Below are 19753 nucleotides of genomic sequence, written 5' to 3'. Positions count from 1 at the left end.
GTAAGGCCGGCGGAAGGGTCCCGGGACGTGGGAAGATGCCAGGCGAGCGGGAAACAGCAGGAAGAGGCGGGATTCTGCCCTTTGTCTCGCGGCCCCCTGCCTGAAGCCGCTCGGCAAGCAGCCCCCGCGCTAGACTCCCCCGGCCGTCCAGAGCCGGTCCGGGAAGAGGCCGGGTGCGGCGGGGCGGGGCGGGGCGGGGCGGGGCGCGTAGGGCCACGCCCATCACGGAGTCTTTAAAAGGTGGGGGCTCTGGGTTAGCCGCTGTTCGCGGACTCGCGGAGCTTTCCCAGGGGTCTGGCCTTGCCGCGGGTGGTGCGTGGTCCTGCCTCCGACTCGAGTGAGTAACTGCAGTGGGGGCGCCTCCGCCCACCCCGGGGGAGGAAGGTTCCCACAGCCTCTCGGGCTCCTCGGGACGTCCTGCCGGCGCCCCCCCGCCCCCATCTCCGATATCCCCATCTCGATCCCCACTTGCCCTCCCCTCCGCCATTCTCCTCACCCCTGCCCCCCCGGTTCCCCCACCCCCCTTTCACACACACCTGCCCCGCTCCCCGTAGCCGCCCCGGCCCTGTCCTTGGATCCCGGGCCCTTCGGGCAGATAAATAATCGTGCGTGACCTCCCTACCAGTTGCTTCACACCGGTTTCTTTGGGAGAGGCGGGGCCGAGAGTTTCGCGTTGCTGCTATTCCGCCTTTTGGTAGCATTGGGTCCCCTCCTCCAGCAGCCGGTTTTCTTTCCAAGAAGAGGGTGGGGTGGGTTCCGAGTCTCGGGGTCTCCTCTGCCCGGAGGAGGTCTCCTCTGCCTCGCTGCGCTGAGGGCGACCTTACCAGGGGCTGGTTGGGAGTCCTGGGAGTGAGGTGGGGGCTTCCACAGCCCGCCGAGCCCAGGATCCTTCCCCTGCTGCGGTGCAGATTTCTGGCATCCCCATTGTTTAGTGGTCTCTGCCCACTAAGCACTGAACCTTAAATGTTGAAAGAACAGCAGTGAAACATCAGGTCGAGCTTTTTCCGGAACTTTCTACGATTCAGGTATAAACGGGAAAGCAAGAATGCTTGGTTGTGAAATTCTGCAACAGGTCCTGAAATCACATCCTGAGTTCCAAAGCTCCACGTAGGCAGTCCCTGGGGGAGGGGGTTTCTAAGCCGGGAGACACTCACCTTCCACCCCCTCTCTCAAGCCTGGACGTTTGTTGAAGGATATTTGTTTAATGGTTACCCAAAATGTGGTCCCTGTTTTATTTGCCATCAGCAGATTAAGCACATTGTCACCTTTAATATGCTTTCAATATGGATAATCTTTTAATTTGGGGTAGTATTTTTTTTTTAACTCAGGCAGTAAAAATGGTGTCATTGGTTCTTTTCTAATTAACCTGTTTTAAAGCTCTACTTACGAAATGACAAGAATTCAAATAGGACAATCACAAATTTGTCTCTAATTTGACTCAGATTTTTCAGGAAAGAGATGGGCGATGGATTAAATGAATCACATAACTTCAAAACTGTTTACCAAAACATAAGTGATTTTATGAAGTCCACCCTGGTCTGCCCTCACTATGCTTGGTCATTGCTGTCTCAGGTTGATTGCAGCTGGTACTTGATCAGTATTTCTCAATGTTCTTTCTACTCTGGTGTCTAGTTTTCTTTGCTCTTTTAGAGTGAAAATTACAAGAGACAAGATCTGCATCTCATGAGTCTTTGAGACTCACAGTACTTGCCTGCGTGCCTTGAACACAGTTGGACCAGAGCCACTATTGGTTAATTGAATGAAGAAAGGAAGGAGTAAGATTGCAATTGTGGGGGACAAATATTTAATTGAACTCAGGCAGTAGGTAATATTAGCGAATTTGACTTAAGGTTTCGATTGCAAATTTTTAACGGTTGCTCCAAATGTATTCAAATACTGATTGATACAAATACCAATATGCTAAATACTATGATGAAAGCAATACTCATTGGAGATCTGATGAAACTGGCAATAACTTGGGTTTTGGCAAAATTGCATTTTATACCAAAACAGCAAGAATGTTGGCATATAGAATAGAGGGGGTGGCAATAAATGAGCTTTAGAAGCCTCAGTCCAGCCTCAACATTGCCACTAAATGGCCATGGAGATGTGGACATCTAATTGTTCTTCTCTGCCAGAAGTAAGGTAAATCAGGAGAGCTGAGGAGAGCAAACCTCCTATGGAGAAGGAGTCCTGGCCTAGTGAAAACGACAGGACTAAAGCCAGCCATGCCCCAAGTCACATGCCAGTACTAGCACCCATTGGTTTGATGACCTTGGGCATCTTTACTGTGTGGTCTCAGTTACTTCATCTAATAAAATGGATGTAACAGCACCTACAACAGGTTTGTCATAAGGCACGTTGATTGTGATCCTTGTACAAAGCCCAGCTCAGCCAGGGAGAGGTTCCTTGTAATTGGACACTATTGTAAATTTTATTGAATATATAGGGAAATGGTCATCAGTGAAAGCCTCTTCCAGGAGGGCACTGATGCAGACTTACCAGTATCTATTAGGCCTTGCCATGAGGACAGGTTTCTTCCCTTTGCTGATATTCATTGGTTTCCTCAAGGTACCGTATTATTTCCTGGGCTGGTATTTGCATGGCATCCTTGGGGTTCTATTGGGTGGGGATCTCTAGACTCCCTTGGGGCCTTGATTACCCACAGTTGTGATACTTAACTGTTTTTGTGTGGTGGACCCTTCTGGCAGTCTGGTGAAGCTTCCGAACTCCTTTTCAAAATGTTTTTAAGTGCATAAAATAAAGTATGTGGTACCAAGTTCATCAGTCCCTGCTATTTCAAGGAATCTGTGGTCCCAGTTTAAGTACCCTGACTTGGAGTTTTCTCAAACTGGATTATGGAAGAACCCGGCACAAGTTCTGATTGTTAAAAATTTTAAGTTTTGGGGGCGCCTGGGTGGCTTAGTCAGTTAAGCGTCCAACTCTTTCAGCTCGGGTCATGATCTCAGGGTTGTGAGATCAAACCCTGAGTTGGGCTCCATGCTGAGTGTGGAGCCTGCTTATGGATCCTCTCTCTCCCTCCCTCTCTCTGCATCTCCCCCCGTGCTCACATGCGTGCTTTCCCTCTCTCTCAAAATAAAGTAAAAATTAAAAATTAAAAAAAATTTAAGTTTTTGTGTAAGTCAAGGGAAGAACCAAGTCAGGGGAGCAAGTACATTGTGAATCATTTGCAAAGGGTATCAGTTCTCCTTGCTCTTTTTTATTATCTCATTGTGCCAACAGTAACTACTAATTGTCCTTCACTAATGAAAAGAGGACAGATACCATATAATACATTAGGGCCAAATACCTTCCCAGTTCACTACAGGAAAGAAGGTTTCATGGTGGCTTCATAGTACTTCTAAAAGAGAAAAGTGAAGAGAGAATTCAGTCTTCACATAGTACAGGAAATGCCCAATTTGAAAAGAACCTGTGCCAGAGCCTAGAAGTCACTTCAATTTTATTGGTGTTCATTTTTCAATTGAAATGGTAATTTTGCTTTGGTTTCACAGTTATGAGTCACTTGATCTCTATACCTCAGCTTCTCCAGCCATAAAATGGGTATAATGATAATGTCTACCTTAGCTGTTAGGAGGATTAAGTAAGTTAACATAAGTAAACTACTTAATATAAGTAGCACATGTAGTAAGCGTCGGAGGATTTAATGGTAACGTTTGTGAAATAAACATTGTGTCTGTAATACAGGCAAAGAGCTTGTATTACATGAGTATTTGTGATTATTGTTACCTTTCACGTGGCAAGCGCTATTCTAAATGCTTTCCATATACTCTTTAATCTCAGAACTAGTTTATGATATAAATAAGCATTATCTCCATTTTTTAAAATCAGAAAAGCAGCAGATCAAATAACCAACCTAAGATCACTTGGCATATAAGTAGTAGTTTTGGCATATAAATCTCGGTCTGACTCCATGTAAAAATCACACCAACATTAAATTATTTGAATAATTAAATATCTTGTGGATCGCACAGATTGTGGATTGAGATGGCAGATGCTGGGGGTCGGTGACCAAATCTATAGCCTAGTTGCATTCTAATTACAGTATGTGATTTGGCAGGTAGTACTGAAATCTGTGTCAAGGATTTTGCTGTACTCCACGTTGAAGACATGAATGGAAACAGGATATAGAATTAGTAATTAATGGTGGCGCTGAGGTGAACACAGGACAACTTACTGGAGAGAAGGGCGGATTTCTCTGTAGCGAGGATAGACTTAGGGCAGCAGAGAGGAGTGACAGAGAGCTTTCTGGTCGAAAGTAGCAGTTTGGGGGTGAGCCAGGCACAGAGAGGACACTCACTAACCGGTAGCTGGAGGGTTGAAGATTGGTCAGAGAGGAAGGCGTTCCTGTGCACAAGTAATTTGGTAACCAAAGGACTGATAATTCTCAGGTGATCTGAATGGTCTCAACCCTTCAATCAGATATGGGAGTTTGGGGAAGAGATTGTGGTTCTGGAGTTGAACAGGAGTGGGTTGAGCCGGGCTTTGGGTGTTTGGAGGTCACTGACCTCAGCAAGTCACCTAACGGCCGACCTTCTGGTAGCCATATTCAGGCCCAGCAGCGCTGCTGAAGGAAGAGGAAGCCGGCGTCTGTGCAGCGCAGGCTCTTTGCCAGGTACTTCACAAACGGTATCTCGTGAAATCCTCCAACCACCTGACGAGCGTTCTCATCCGTTTCCAAGGTGCAGCTGAGGATGTCGAAGTTAAAGAAGTTGGCCAAGATCACAGAGCCAGTAACAGACTTTCAGCCTTCTATCTCCACGCTCTTTCTCTTATACTAGGAACATGTTAGAGGTGGCACATGCAATGCATTTTCCGTGGCAGACGTTATTAATCACAGTCGTCTTTAATGCAGAATCTTGAACGTAGTTCCAGGAGCCCACTGTGAGTAAATCTATGAGATGAAACTGTTTTTGCCATCCCTGAGACCTTGCGGACTTCCCGAATCCCTTTCTACCTGCTTCTGTGTCATGGCTTCTACCGTATTGCCTTTGTTCATGTCATGCTAGCACCAAAGCAGGACCTCCTGAGGAACAGGCACCCTTCCTTAGGACCAGCTATTTTAGCCTCAGTTCCTAACCCAGGATGTGGCTTACAGAGTGCGGAATTAATACATTTAGACGAAATCTCCATGCAGTAAAGCATTGTACAGTGGTTATTAGCTGCCCTTACCCTAGAAGAATTACTTGAGATACAGGAAAGGAATTCGGATTTAGCTGGATGAGGGAGGACAGGAAGTCAGTTGCCCTGATGGGGAGAGGCAGGGGGATTAGGGGTATAATGAAGGAATGGCTATCTGAGATGTGTAGATGAGGATTGATAACAAAACATCATCTCTTGAGTATGTTGAGTATATCATTCTACACAGACTGCCTCCGATAAGCATTTCTTCAACCTATTCTCTTAACTCTGTAACAAAGGCACATTATCCTCCTTTTACATATGAGGGAAATGAGACTGTGTTGACTCCAAAAGCCATGCTTTTAATGGACTCTTAGGCCGAGCTGTCTTGAAGTCGTGGCTTTGGTAGAAGGAGCCAAATGGAACATGTAGCTCATCACTAACATGTAAAGTCTGTGCTTGGCTCAGTGGTATTCACTTAGATAAGGGAAGTAGACTAACCAGACTGTTTGGTAAGCAGAAGGAAAAATTTTTAGAATGGGCACGGAGTGGAGCTCAATTTCCAATTAACTACTACTCTCAAACTCTGGCTCTGTTAAAAAATCATTGTAATTCGGGACAGTGCTACTAATTTACATATTCTTTAACTAGCGACCCCTCTCCATGTGTCTCAAGATGAAACTGGTTTATAATGAATTCTCCCTTTCTGGAAATTGGATTCTAGCCAGATTCCAGTGTCCTAACAAAACCCTGTATGTAATAATAAAATGTCAAAGCTTCTGGAAGTATTTAGAATTCGGGTTTATAGACGGATTCATTCCAAACCTTTGGTATCAGAGCGAGTGACTGAAACTGTGAGTGGCGACATGTAGAGTCTAGATTCAGGGATTCAAGACATTCAGAATCTAAAAGAAGATGGCAAATGCAGAACAGGTAGTGTGAGAACGATCTGTGTGGCCACTTTGCGGTTCTTGCCGGTTATCTGGAGAATGAGGTAACTTGACCACAAGTGACTCAGATTTAGACGACAGTAATTTTCTCCTAGGGGTAAGTCTTAATGAAATTCTGGGTGGTGTCTTTGCCTGGGGAGAAGCAGCAAAGAGAAATCGCATACAGGTGTTCAGATGTAAACCAAGCCTTTTAATCTAACACAGTGCCCCAGTATTAGAACTCTTTCAGACACTGAAAAACAAAGAGTGGACTGAGAAACCGAGAATAAGCCTGTTTGGCCTCTTTGGCGAGATATGTGTAAAGTGGGATTTCTTTTCTCCTCTCACCATTCTGTAAATTAATGCATAGGGTTGGGGAGAGGCACGTAGCCCAGACTGCGGAGTGCAAATCCAGTCTGCTGTGATTAATGTCAGCTGTTGTGGAGTAGTACGGCCAAAGGCCTGTAGGGAACGTGAAGCTTTAGAATTTTTTTCTGTGCAAAGCAATGCCAAGAGTGACAGAAATGGAAGATCATCACACTTCCTCCTGCCAAATTCAGGGAACGTCCACAGGGGTTCACCCCAAAAGTGTAAATTTGAACTTCATTTCTTAGTCACCATAAATGGAACTATCATTGTCTGCAGTGCGTATTAACATCCCAGAAGAAGGTTTATGAGTGACTAACCAGCTAAGTTTTTTCTTTACCCTGTTTTTTTGCTCTGAGCTCTGTTCTTCCGTAGGCGCCAGCCAGTGGGTTTTCCTACTGGAGTACTCCTGGCAGGATGGACAGTTAGGAGATGCCCCTCCATTTTCAAGCAAACAGTTAACTGGACAGCTGCCACTACATTTGTTTACCCCCTTTTGTCTTCACAGTATCTCCACTGGTTAGAGAGGGCTGCCTTTCCCTATTCTACAGACGAGAAAACTAAGCCCAAGGTTGCACAACCATCTTAAGTAACATCTTAAATACTGGATCTATCCAAACCAACCTTCCTCCTTCCCTCCCTTCTTTCCATTATGAAATATTTCAGACATACAAAGTAGAGAATAATAGAAGGAACGCCCAACTACCCAGTATCCAACATAAAAAAATAAAGATTACTCCAGCTGAAGCTTTGTGAGGATGCTCTTTCTATTACACCATGTGCTTGGACCACAGAGAGGGCTATTCAGAAATCCTTAGGAAAGCCTTGAAACTGGATGGAAATTTTGAAAAGTTGATGACTTGGCAATTTTATGTAGGATCAAAAAATGTGACAAAGGGAAGTAGACCAGTGCTACCTTTGTCTTGATAAGCATAAAATCGAATTGGGAATTGTACAATTTAAAAAAGGAAGAATTCTTTAAAACAACAGACATTATTTTGATAGGTGCCAAGCACTCTGGTACATGGTATGGGGAATACAGAAATGTGGTCCCCACCCTAGAGGGGAAAAAGCTTTTAACATAGTAAGCTGAATGTTGTAGTACTTTGATGGGTATTTCCTGAAAAGATGACACATTTGGCTGGTGTGGCCTGTGCAGTAGAAATCAGACTTACAATAAGTGAATTTAAGTAACTGTGAATTACATAAAGAAAGGAAAGACCTTCTTCCCTGTTTAAAAGTCCAAGCTGCTCTTTAATAGGGAATAACAAAGTGATGAGTTAGTTTTTGAAAAAAGTATTTTTAAATGGTATTCAGAGATAACCCAAGATGGCATTAGTCTTCATAGAAACCTGGTTCCTTATTGGTGATAGCTCCAAAGTAAACAGGTGGGAAAATGTAAGCCACTAGGTTGATATTAAATAGTATAGTTTCTAATAGGATGAGAAATGCCTTGACAGTAACAGAATATGTTAGAAGCCAGCTGGGCTGTTGATGCTGGGATCCAATTTTAGGTAGTAATTAATTGTAAGGTCATTACCTACAAGCCAGGGTTGGGTTTTAGGTTTCCTCCAGAATCATAAGGGTACTTCCAGCAGATGTCTGTGGCATCCATGAACATTCCAGAACTCTGGTAACTTTGGAGCCGGGGGGCAAAGTCAGAATCACTAATTGCACTTTAGACTCAAGCCAGTGCAGGCTGTTGGAGCCAAGGCTTTGTGTCTGAGGTTTTACAGTCAGGCTCAAATTTCACTGTGGATTTAAACATTGGAGCACCTGTCTCCAGGGAAGGGAATAAAAGATTTATGCAACTACTATAGGAAAGCTTGCAGATTTATCCCGTTGCTGCTAGCTGTTGATCCTCTGTGGATGCCTTCACAGTAGCCTGTTACCTTCATGGACCCTCAGAATCACCTTGGTCCTGTCTGAATAAGGAAGTAGGCTTTTTGCAAGTTGAGACCAACAGTTTAGTGATAACTAGTCATATTAGTCAGGTCTGTGTGTTTTTCAAGGAACAGGAGCTCCATCTCAGAATGACTTTGAAAAGGCAATGTACTGGCTCATGTAATGTCTATAGGATAAGACAAGACACAGCTGAAAAGTGTCTAAACCTAGTCTCTCCATCTCTCTTCTTCTGGGCCAGCTTCATTCTTAGGTTCCTTTCTTCCAGTGGCTAGGCAGCTGCTAGCAGCTCCACCCCTACATCCACATAGCCCTGGGTTTAACTTTCACTGAACTGCCTTAGGGTCGTGTGCTCATTCCCACACCAGACACTGTGATGGGTGGCAGGCAGGGGGGGGGATGCAGTGACCTCATTGTCATGACCGAGTCACATGCCCAGTCCCGGAGTTGAGGGTACGGTCAACACCCTCTAAACAAGTACTTCTCAAACTATCTGGTAAAGGACCATTTTTGTTTAATTTCCAAGCACAGATTCTCTGCTTCTATGCTATTCAGTAAGGTGAGTCCACTGATCATGCTCTTGATTGTTGTGGCATAAAATTGTATAAAGTTTCTGAACTGTCACCTGCATTTCATCTTGAATTGGTACCAGATGTGGTGGACCATCACAAGGAGACTACATTTTAATAAGTACGTCCTAACCCACATGGACTAAGAAAGAGATGGTTACTTGCCTGGAGAACATCTGGGGGAAAGTGTTACAAGAGGGTCAAGAGAATGCTGTATCCCAGAAATGTGCCCAACACAGTGATTAATTCTGTAAAACTTGCTTTTAGAAAGACCTCATCTCAGTGTCAAGGAAGTCACTGGGTTCTGGATTGTTTAATGCTGTAGGCTGGGCAGGAGGATGGGAATTGACCGCCTTCCTTTTTATTTTAAGGATTGAAGATTCTTCCATCTATTTGCTTGGCAGCCCTCCTCTTCCCTTATGTAGCTAGCCAAGTCTGAGTTAGCAAGGGGGTCTCCACTTTCTCAACCAGCTATTTTCTAGAGAGGTGTGCATCTCATCTAAGGAGACTGAACAACCAAGGGCTACAAATACCACTCACAGAAGAGAAGTGTGAGAATGAGGCTGGAGGAGAAAGAAATTCTCACTGTGTTTTTAGACACCACTTGGGGCAGGGCAGGGCACCATCCTTGAAGGACAACTTTCTGTACTGCTAAGGCACCTGAGTACGTTGGCCATTAAGAAGTAGGCATTTGAAACCGCGGCCAGGTAGGCCAGTTCATTGAGAAGAGAGGTTAGAACATGTTGGCCCCACATCACAGCAGGATTTAAGCTTGGAGCACTACCCCAGAGTCAGGCCAACTGCAGACGTGCTCAAAAGACAATTCACCTCGCCGGGAAGGGAACTTGGTAGTATATTCTCTATGGACTGACAGGCCTATCGAAGAGGGGAAAAACTACTACTGGCTGGGCTAGAGGACCTGGGGGTTAGTGAAGCACAGAAACCTAAATCGTAGCCATCCCAATGGAAGTTTGTTGTGGTTACAGCCGGGGCTCCATGCACACAGTTCTTCCAGTCACAGACACAACTATTTACACTGTCATCTTGCATAACTTCAGCAGACACAGATAAGACTGGTTCTCGCGGGGCAATACAACACTCTGTTCATCCCTCGAAAGTGGCAGAGCTCTTGTAGATTGTGTTAAGAATTCGACGTTGTTAGGGGCGCCTGGGTGGCTCAGTCGGTTAAGCGTCCGACTTCGGCTCAGGTCATGATCTCACGGTCTGTAAGTTTGAGCCCCGCGTCGGGCTCTGTGCTGACAGCTCAGAGCCTGGAGCCTGCTTCGGATTCTGTGTCTCCCTCTCTCTGCCCCTCCCCCGCTCATGCTCTGTCTCTCTGTCAAAAATAAACATTAAAAAAAAAATCGGCGGTGTTACAACGAAGTGAACACATGATAAAGACCTCCACCCGGGTGCATGTTCTTCAGCTGAGTTTTCAGAACCCATCCTTAAGGTGGGGGTGTCGGGGACGGACAGTGTTTGCCTTTCCACTCCCACACTTCTTTCTCAACCCTCATGCTTCTGGTGGCATAGTTTTGTTTTGTGCCTGGCGACCTGTACTGTTCTACTGAATGCAGGTCCTTTGTCCTGTAGGGAAAAAAAACTTGCGCGTGACAAGTCAGAGTTTGCTAAGGAAAGAGCTGCAATTTGGAAGATGAGGCGATTTTGGAGGAACGCAGGGCTTTAAAGACGTGGTTAGAGCAGTTCTTAGACAAAATCTGCAGCTGGCCCTGGGGTTTAAACAGCCCTCCCGGGAGCTTGGCAGGCATCTCGTCTCGTGTGGGGACATTCTAATGAGTCCTTTATTCCCGCAGAATGCCCGTGTGGGGAGGTGGAAACAAGTGTGGGGCGTGTGGGAGGACCGTGTACCACGCAGAAGAGGTGCAGTGTGATGGGAGAAGCTTCCACCGCTGCTGCTTTCTGTGCAGTAAGTATCTTCCAGGGCTCGATCTTCGACAATGAATGGGTTGTAATGAATGTAAAAGCTTCAGTTTACCTATTTAAGGAAAAACATTGTGGTTTTGTTAACAAAGATTTTTTTTTTTTAATGTTTACTTATTTATTTTGAGAGAGAGCATGAGTGGGGCCAGGGGGTGGTGCTGAGAGAGAGAAGGAGAGAATCCCAAGCAGTCTCCATGCTGTCGGCGGGGCTCGATCCAATGCAGTGTGAGATCATGACCTGAGCTGAAATCAAGAGTTGGATGCTCAACCGACTGAGTCACCCAGGCGCCCCACAGAGATGATTCTAGAAGCTTAGGTGGTTTCTGCCTATCTGTCCTTGACATCGTGAACGCTCAGCCTAGCAGCAAGGACGGCAGGGTTGACCTGTGGCATGTGGCCGTACTATGTCCCCGCGGCTTTTAGCCTCCACTGGGCCTTTACTGTACTGTACTTGTTCTCACGTCCATTCCCCTGCTTCACTGAGAGCTCAGTGCTGTTTATAGTCTGGCACTTGGCACAGTTTCTGGTGCGTTGTAAGGGCTGGGCTCTCATTTCTGAATGAACGGTTTGCTCCTCCTCATCCACCCCAGCTTTCTCTTTGGCAGGGGCCTTTCTCTTTGAAACCTATTTGCTTGTTTCTTGGCATACTACTGGTTGAAATCAAATGTCTAGAAGCTACATTTCCATCTTCTCTGGTCATGAAAATTCAGTTATTTCTGGGTTATTGATATCCTAATTGAGGGAAAGGAGCTTAGGATGTGAAAATGCCATCAAGGCAAGTTGAGAATTACTACTGTTTAAAGATGGAAGATTATCAGTGTCTGATATAGACAAGAAAGAGGACATAAAACACACGTCTGTGCTCGAAAGACTGTACACAGTGGGCAGTAAGAGAAACAGAACCGGACACAGGGCCCCTCCCCCTGCAGACTGTAGTGATAACTAAGTGTTCAGTTTCAAGCAGTAGAGGAGCCACTTCGGAAAGCTCTTTGTTAATCATCATCTTCTGATTCAAAGGACAAATTTTCTTTGATGAAGGATTTGTTACATGAGGACCACCCCCCCGTACATGCAGATACTTGCTGTATCTATAGTACCATATAGTGAAAATTATTGCTAGAAACTGCATATATTAAATATGTTGGGTTATGTTAAGAAATAATCTCCAGAAAAACCTCTCTCAAATTTTAGTTGCCCTTTTCTCTTTAGGCACCAGCATTCAACATGTTGGGACCTTTTTATGGTGTAATTGCTTTGCAGGCAACGAGAAACAGACAGCAGAAAGTCGCAGTTAAAGAATAAAAATCCAACATATGTTTACTGTGTATGCCCCCATAATAGCTACCATTTCTTGGAACTGGTTTCACCATTTCTTCTCTTAGAAGTTATTTTTTTTTTTTTTAAGGAATCTGTTTTCAGCAGGTTTGAAACCAAGAGTACATGAACAAAAGGGGAAATACAGATACTTTAGACATTGTTCTTAGTTTCATCTAGGTTAAGCCAGGATAGTCTCTCCACCATAATAAACTCACTGTTTCCCCAATGTCAACTTCTTTACTGGCAATTTTACTGTTACTTCCTAGTATCTGTCTTTGCTGACTAAGGTCTTTTAAGGATATAATTCAGAACAGTTTGCAAACTTAGAATTTTACTGTAGAGAATAGAGAATGAAGACGAAGGGAAGGATGGTCATATAGTAAAATTTTCATAAAATTGCTTTAATAACTCTGTGGTCTTTGAAACAGTTTTTGTATTTTGATTTTTTCTCTTAAGGGTGTTTATTCTCCTGTAATGTGTGGTTTTAGGTTACCTGTGTCTTTCAGCAAACACATTTCAGTTCTTGAGCCTCAACAGCAAGGTTCCAGAGCAGATGATGTCATTCTGTTCCACCAGAGAAAGTGTTAGGCTAATAGAAGCTTCCTAATTGTAACTGTTTTACACCAGCCAGTCGCCGTTCCCTGCTGTCCTTCTTTTCTTCCTCCTTTTATTTCCCTCCCCCTACCCTTTTAAGTAGGAGAGAGGAAAAATCCCCCTTTCTACTAACTTCGGATTTCCAGCTGCCCAGTAAGTTCCCTCACAGTTTTGTGTGTGTGTGTGTTTTCCAAGCTTAACTGAAGTTTTAGAAAGTGAAATAATGTCTGGGTAAAACATGATGACATTTGGCAGTTTTATGAAGTGGGATCCGTGGAAATGTCTTGTGGCGAGAAAACCATCAAGAAAGAATGCATTCTCCTTTGGGACAGAAGGGAAACACAAATGCAGACTTGAAACCACTTTGCGATTTTCAGACCTACTCATCACTGCTGGAGAAGCCGGTGGCGAGATGAAAGAATAATAGGTTATCCCCTCCGGACTCATGAGGAAAACTGGAATTCTGGAGTTAAAGCCGTTTTTATGCCAGGGGGTGCTCTTCAGGGGAGGGCTACAGAGCCAGCCCCCACAGGGCACTCAGCCACTCTTTTGCTCTTTGTTAGGTTGTGCTTTGGCACCACTAGGGTGAAGAGGTGGAAGACTATGCTGAGGGTTGGAGCAAGCGTTAGTTTTGTTCCTTTTGTTCATGTAATTCTAGCCGTGTAATTCTCTGAAACCCCTCCGTCCTGCCAGAGAGGCCAAGCCTATTGAAAAGTCTGAGGCTTCAGGATGTTAAAATTCTGATACATTTCTGAAACAACACCCTTCCTATCCATGGAGAAAGGCAAATCGTCCTCAGCTGTAGCCGACCCAGTCCAGATGCTGTCCCATGGCTTTTGGGAAACCACAGGGGAAATAGGAACGTGAGAGAGCCTGTGCCTTTCCCATTTGTAGACCATGTGTCAGGGCCACCACTGCTCTTAGGGAAATGGCATCTCTGGCATGTTTCTAAAGGTCTCACTCGTTCCTCCTCAGTGGTTTGCAGGAAGAATTTAGATAGCACCACAGTGGCAATTCACGATGAAGAGATCTACTGCAAATCCTGCTATGGAAAGAAGTATGGGCCCAAAGGCTATGGTTATGGCCAGGGCGCTGGCACGCTCAACATGGACCGGGGTGAGAGGCTGGGCATCAAGCCAGAGAGGTGAGTTAGGACCGCGTTTCTTACCTTCAGAACGGAGTTATAACAATTAATGTTGCTTGGTGAAATAGCAGTCTGGGACAGATTTTAGCTTAAAATAAGCAAACAAAAGGACTCTCGGTTTTCATGTATCAACTAGTGACTATTCTTTAAGCTTGAAATGGACAGTTTGGGACCTAATAGAATTCTTATTGATTATTCCAGTGATTTCTAGTCTTGCTTTTGGGCCATGCTCCAGTGTATCAAGGACTCATGTTCTCAAAAGCACATGGTTTACATTTACTTCCATTTCACAGTGTTTTGGAGACCAGATGTCATGAAATCAAGTGATACAGAAATGTAGTGTCTGAATCATGAGACACATTTCTCATGTGCAGTTAAGCAAGGAAAAATTCTCAGTCACTCCTTCCATGTAAGAATATTTCACCAAGAAATTACTTTTCTCGAACTTACAAAGTCTTCAAATTGAAATTGTGTTTGATTCGCTGAGACATTAGTATTAAAATTTAAAGGTTCCAGTGCCAAAATAGCAAGGTACTAAGTCTGCTAAACTTCATTTAGTATTTTATGTTCAGGCTACATAATTTCTTCATTTGGAATTTCCTCTTAATTCCTGTTTTTGACCGATTAATTCTCTCATTTGAACTTCACATTTTTCACATCCGTTTTATATCGAAGAGGCCAAAATGGGTGTGATACTCCGATAAAGTGGTCTTTTCTTGGACAAGACCGTTAATCATGCCCCGTGAGCTGGACACCCTGCAATATTAACACGTCACCTCACATAATCCTCACGACAGCCCTACAGGGTAGGGTTTCCCATCTTACTCAACAAGTATAGACAATGAAATATTAAGCTATTTCCTAAAGTCGCATTGCTAGCTAATTGCAGAGCCTGGAACTTAACCTAGTGTAACTCCAAAGCTTAGCACGGTGCATTATGGTATGCCTGAAATAATACTTGAGTGCCTGCTGTCTGCTGAACATTTATATTCATTTTACATAATCCTTACAGTAACTCTGGGGGTTTAGATACCTTGTCCCTATTTTATAGACAGGACACTAAGGCTCAGGTCACACAAGTAAGTGACATAGCCAGGATTTGACCGCATGCCCATTTGGCTCCCAAACCTGCGCTCTTTCCACTGCACTGAGGCCCACCTGTCTGTTCTTTGGGTTTTTTCCACAGAGTTTCCGAGCCATGGTGCCTTGCCAACCAGCTGTACAAGGGCTGGCTCGTCCGTTGTTACGTGCCATCACTTGTAGGAGCCCAGCTTACCTTGGTCTTTGTTGAAGTTCATTGTGCTTGTTCTGCTCTCCTTTTCCAGCTTGTTAAAATCCTTTCTCGTTTTCTAAGATTTTCCTTCAAATCTTTCAAAACACACATATCTATATACCTCCCTCCACACCACCCCCCCTCAAGCCAAGTTCATCCATAACCCAAAAGTTAAGTCCGTGATTGCGGCTACAGTTTTAAAGTCACAAAGGGCAGCAGTGGACCCACTTCTTTACCTCCTGCTGCTCCATCTTGTCCAATAGCTGGTCAGCCCTCTGTGCTGGCCTGTTGATCTGTGCCCTTGCCTCTTCTCCTTTTTAGCCTGGCCACCTACTAGGGCCAGATGTAGAGACTTCCTTTTCCAGAAGCCTCTCTGCTCTTAATGACTCACCTCTGGGAGCACCTGTGGTCTGGAGCACCCTGGTGGGATATGGTAACGATATAACATATGGGGACCATATTATCTTCACAGGAGTCTCCCGGAGAGGCAGCACTGTGTGGGCAGAACATTTCACTGAGGCAGAACTGTCAGTTCAGACTCACCAATTTTCTAATTCTGTAGCTCTTCATGCTATTTACTGTCTGAGCCCCTATTTCTTCATTTCTCGTGAGGTTAACAACTATACACACCCTACGATGTCATTAGCAGGGAGATGGGAGATAATCTACATTAAGTTCTTGTTAACATAATATTTTGGATATTTTTTTGGGGAAACTCCTAACTCCAAATGTTGGATATCATTGTGAATAGCTATCAAAAATCACTCTCCAAAGGAAGTACCTATAGTAGGTTGTACAGTTTTTTTAAAATATTCGTACATTAGGGGCAACTGGAAACACCAATGCTTGCATCAGTACTGTGAATTGGTATTTGTTGTTTAGAATAAAATTTCCAGCGGCCATAGCAAACATGACTCCAGAAATGCTATATGTTTGCCACCTCATGTGAAAGTACAGAAAACAGATGATAAAACATGGATACACTGGAGATGAAGAAATGGAAGATACCGGGGAGGAGTTTGAATCCTTTGTTTTATGAAAAGGCAGTATTTCTAAACTAACATTTTATTTTCTATAAGTATGTAACTTAAACTAGAGTCAGGAAAGAAAACTTTTTCCAACAGGAAAAATGGGACACTTGTACCATTTGCTGATCTAACTGCTGCTGTCCTCTTATCTGCTTGACTGACTTACAAGGCTTGAGAGGGGCCTTTAAATCTTCTCAGAGCCCAGAATGGTATTCTGCACTGTAGGTACATCTACATATTGAAGGGGAATTAAAGCGAGAAGTTACCCAGTGACTTGAAAATAAGTGACAAAAATTACAATATCCACAGAAAAAGCAAACATCATACAGTAATAGGCAAACCTTCTACAGCATTTTTCCATGAAGCTAAGTAGCTTATTCACACTTTTCCCCACTTAACGTATATTAGGAAATTAATCTGTAAGTAATGCTTAACGTTCTTAATTCTACCTGAGTCCACTGACCTATCTGCAGAAACTTTTAACTGCTTAGGCTAACAGTGATTTTTCAGACTCTGGTAAAGTAAAAAACTCCCTGTGATTCCAGTGGTAATATGAACAATGATATGAATATGGGGTAAAAATATGTCCAGTGTATGTTTTTATAAAGCATAGCATAATTGTTTCATAGAGGCCAGCACCGGGGATTCAAGGAATTCTGTTTAGACTCACAGAGACAGGTTAAGTTTGGGGCTTCGTCTGTTTATGGCAGTAATGAGCCCATAAATAGGTTAAAGTACCAGCCGGCCAGCACCTGAGACACAGTTCTTCTTTCCCCTGGATGTAGTTCAGTGAGGGCCTCTGGCCGTGAGACAAGACAGCAGTTAAGTCCCAGCGTCCGGTTGTGCCTGTCTTGTGGACTTATTAATTAGAATGGGCCCTTCGGTAAATCCTAGTTTTTCCCCCTTTCTTCAAGTGTTCAACCTCATAGGCCTACAACAAATCCAAACACTTCTAAATTTGCTCAGAAGTATGGAGGTGCTGAGAAGTGTTCCCGATGTGGGGATTCCGTGTATGCTGCTGAGAAGATAATCGGAGCTGGAAAGGTAAAGTGCTGTCTTGAGTTAGCAGCAGTGAATGACTCCTCTCTCCTCCCTTTCTCTCCCATCCCCCTCACATCCCCTTCAGGTGTGCTGTCTTATATAAATACATTAATGCCCTGGATTCAAATTTTTCTTAGATTTCCATCTGAATCATTAACTTGTTGAAGCGATGCCCTTACTTAACAAATCACATCTATGTTTGAAAGAAACTTGTTTTCATAAGGGGCGCTCCTGAAGGATGTTAAAGGCAGACTGTTAACAAATCTGCACTCTGCAGGTTATTCCATGTAGTGGGAAACCAGAGTTGGGACTCCTGATGCTAATCTGAGGTGTACTTCTGAGCAAATTACTTAACCACTTCACCTCTTCCAGCTGCAATGCTCTCAGCCATAAAAGAGGCAGTCTTTAAAGGAGCGCATTGTGTTTGCGGTGAGATCTGAGACGGCTCTTGGGGAGATGGCCCTTGGCTGGTACAGCCCATGTCTTCTGTAAATGAAGTTTGAACCCAGCCCTGGTGTAGGTGGCCAACACCCTGTGTAGACACAGGGAGGTCCAGTTCCAGGCTTTTTGTTGGAGTTGAAGCACAGCAGTCAGGAGTATGCGTTGGGTTGACGTTTGCGAGCCACTTGCCAAAGTGTCTACACTGTACTGCAAGAAACCACCCTCTCAGACTTACTCAGTTGTCTCTTCCAGCCCTGGCACAAAAACTGTTTCCGGTGTGCCAAGTGTGGGAAGAGTCTTGAATCAACAACTCTGACTGAGAAAGAAGGCGAAATCTATTGTAAAGGTAAAATTAATTTCCATTATTGCTGTGCATCTGAATATCCCACCCTGGTTAAGGAAATTTCACCAGCATACAAGAAAAAGAAAGTACTGTGACAGTGGGGAGAGGAATTGGGAAGGAAAGCAAGGGATTGCCACTGGCTATTTGAAAATAAAGGATCTAGAGATGCTCACAGATAACAGAGATAACTTGAGACAATAAAATTGACTGTCATTTAAGATTCCCCCGACAAATAAGATAAAAACCTCACTGAAACACTGTATGTTTCCAGCAAAGCATATGAATGTATGAAGGTAACAACAAACACGTAACTTGCCCGGCCCGATTTGTATACTTGTAACTCCAGTGGGTCATAATGTTTGGACTCACCTTTGCAACTCTCAGATACTTGCTACGTGGCTCGTTTTATATCTTAAATAAGTTGAACTGTTTTGGGCATGGCAAACCATTTCTTTTTTAACTTACAGGGGTTTGTCATTTTGTGGGTCTTAATGCTAGCAAAGCTTAATGGACCTTCTGCTAATTCTCTTTCCTTTTTTAGGATGCTACGCAAAGAACTTTGGGCCCAAGGGATTTGGCTATGGTCAAGGAGCAGGAGCCCTTGTTCATGCTCAGTAAAGGCATGGCCCTGAGCTGACATCAAACACAGAAAGTCTCTACATGGCCTAGGCACAGATAATCTAACACTAAACTACTGTGAAATCCTGCCGGCACTTACGTACTGTCTGTTGCCCCGTACACGGATAGGCTGGCTGACTAGTGGGAAGAGAGCACTGTACCCCTTTGCTTTTTATTCCTCGGCATTTTCAAGAAGTGTTTCTTTTACATTTTAAATAAAACTTCAGCTGGATTCAGGTGCTCAGTGTCGTTCACGTTTTGGAGGAGCTGCTGTGATTTCAGTTGGCGGAAAATCACTTGGGTCCCTACCTGTACTTTAGTGGTTAGAGTCCACCCTGTTATGCAGCTGACCGACTAGGCTAATGTTTGCATCACAGCTGTTGGAGAAGATCTCTTTTAACCTGGTCAGGGTTGCCTGGCAACCGATTCCAGCTCTTGAGAGATGGTCGGGCAGCATCCCCCACCCACCTGCCCGCCCCACTCTAGCTGGTGGTTATTCTCCTTAAACAACCTGCATTAGAATCACCAAGGAGTATTAAAAAGCAGATTCCCAGGCCCTACAGAAGCAGACTCTAGAGGTAGGGCCATAGAAGCCATTCTAATAAGCTCCTCAGAAAGGCACAAGGACCCAGGGTGGTGGGCACAGTTAAACAAAACACTGAAATATTTAATTCATCTAAGTCTAAAGATCATTACAAACAGCTACCTACAGACAAGTACAGAACCTGAGGCTTGGTGTGACATTTTTTAGACGCCACTCTGACCTGATACATGGTAACTTACTAAATCCTGGAAACTGAAGTGATTTCCTCAAACATTTCAATCCTGCATAAGTTACAAAGAATGTTGCAGTGTCCTGACACATTCAGCTGGCTCACGTAGAAAAGGAGGCACCAGACTATACACAATATTTTCACTATTTCCCCAGAAACTTTTATCAAAGACTCAATCTAACCTTTAATTTCAGGGGTAAGGTGTGAGATTGGTAAAATAAACCAGCATGATCAATGAACATATCTTAATCTTGTCCAAAGCCTGTTTTAACAGACTGTATTGCTTATTTTGAAAAGCTACAGCGGTTGTGCTATGTATGGCATCAAAAACATAA

General features: G+C 44.1%; 2 protein-coding genes across 2 annotated transcripts in view; one reads left to right on the top strand and one right to left on the bottom strand.

Moving 5' to 3' along the window:
* Positions 1–204: 204 nt before the first annotated feature.
* On the top strand, positions 205–18877 carry CSRP2 (cysteine and glycine rich protein 2). The gene is made up of 6 exons (XM_060656925.2): positions 205–337; positions 10720–10832; positions 13733–13901; positions 17117–17246; positions 17937–18030; positions 18569–18877. The coding sequence occupies exons 2-6, from the start codon at positions 10721–10723 to the stop codon at positions 18643–18645; spliced, it is 582 nt and encodes a 193-aa protein (XP_060512908.1). The 5' UTR covers positions 205–337; position 10720; the 3' UTR covers positions 18646–18877.
* Positions 10813–19753, bottom strand: part of ZDHHC17 (zDHHC palmitoyltransferase 17) — a 104436-nt gene continuing 95495 nt past the window's right edge. Inside the window, exon 18 of the mRNA XM_081796219.1 lies at positions 10813–10901. Coding sequence (XP_081652345.1) covers positions 10898–10901 — 4 coding nt within the window. The 3' untranslated portion in view covers positions 10813–10897. The remainder of the gene's footprint in view (positions 10902–19753) is intronic.

Source organism: Panthera onca, chromosome B4 (assembly GCF_046562875.1).
Source record: "Panthera onca isolate mPanOnc1 chromosome B4, mPanOnc1 haplotype 2, whole genome shotgun sequence".
NCBI classification, from domain to species: Eukaryota; Metazoa; Chordata; class Mammalia; order Carnivora; family Felidae; genus Panthera; species Panthera onca.
The sequence above is the reverse complement of the archived record's forward strand: the minus strand, read 5'-3'. Positions and strand labels throughout refer to the sequence as shown.

What these genes read in the sequence shown, in the direction of transcription:
- CSRP2 (XM_060656925.2), top strand. Translation starts at nt 10,721, where the DNA reads ATGCCCGTGTGGGGAGGTGGAAACAAGTGTGGGGCGTGTGGGAGGACC. An exon ending in AGATAATCGGAGCTGGAAAG is followed by an intron (nt 17,247 to 17,936) that starts GTAAAGTGCTGT and finishes TGTCTCTTCCAG; the next exon opens with CCCTGGCACAAAAACTGTTT. An exon ending in AGGCGAAATCTATTGTAAAG is followed by an intron (nt 18,031 to 18,568) that starts GTAAAATTAATT and finishes TTCCTTTTTTAG; the next exon opens with GATGCTACGCAAAGAACTTT.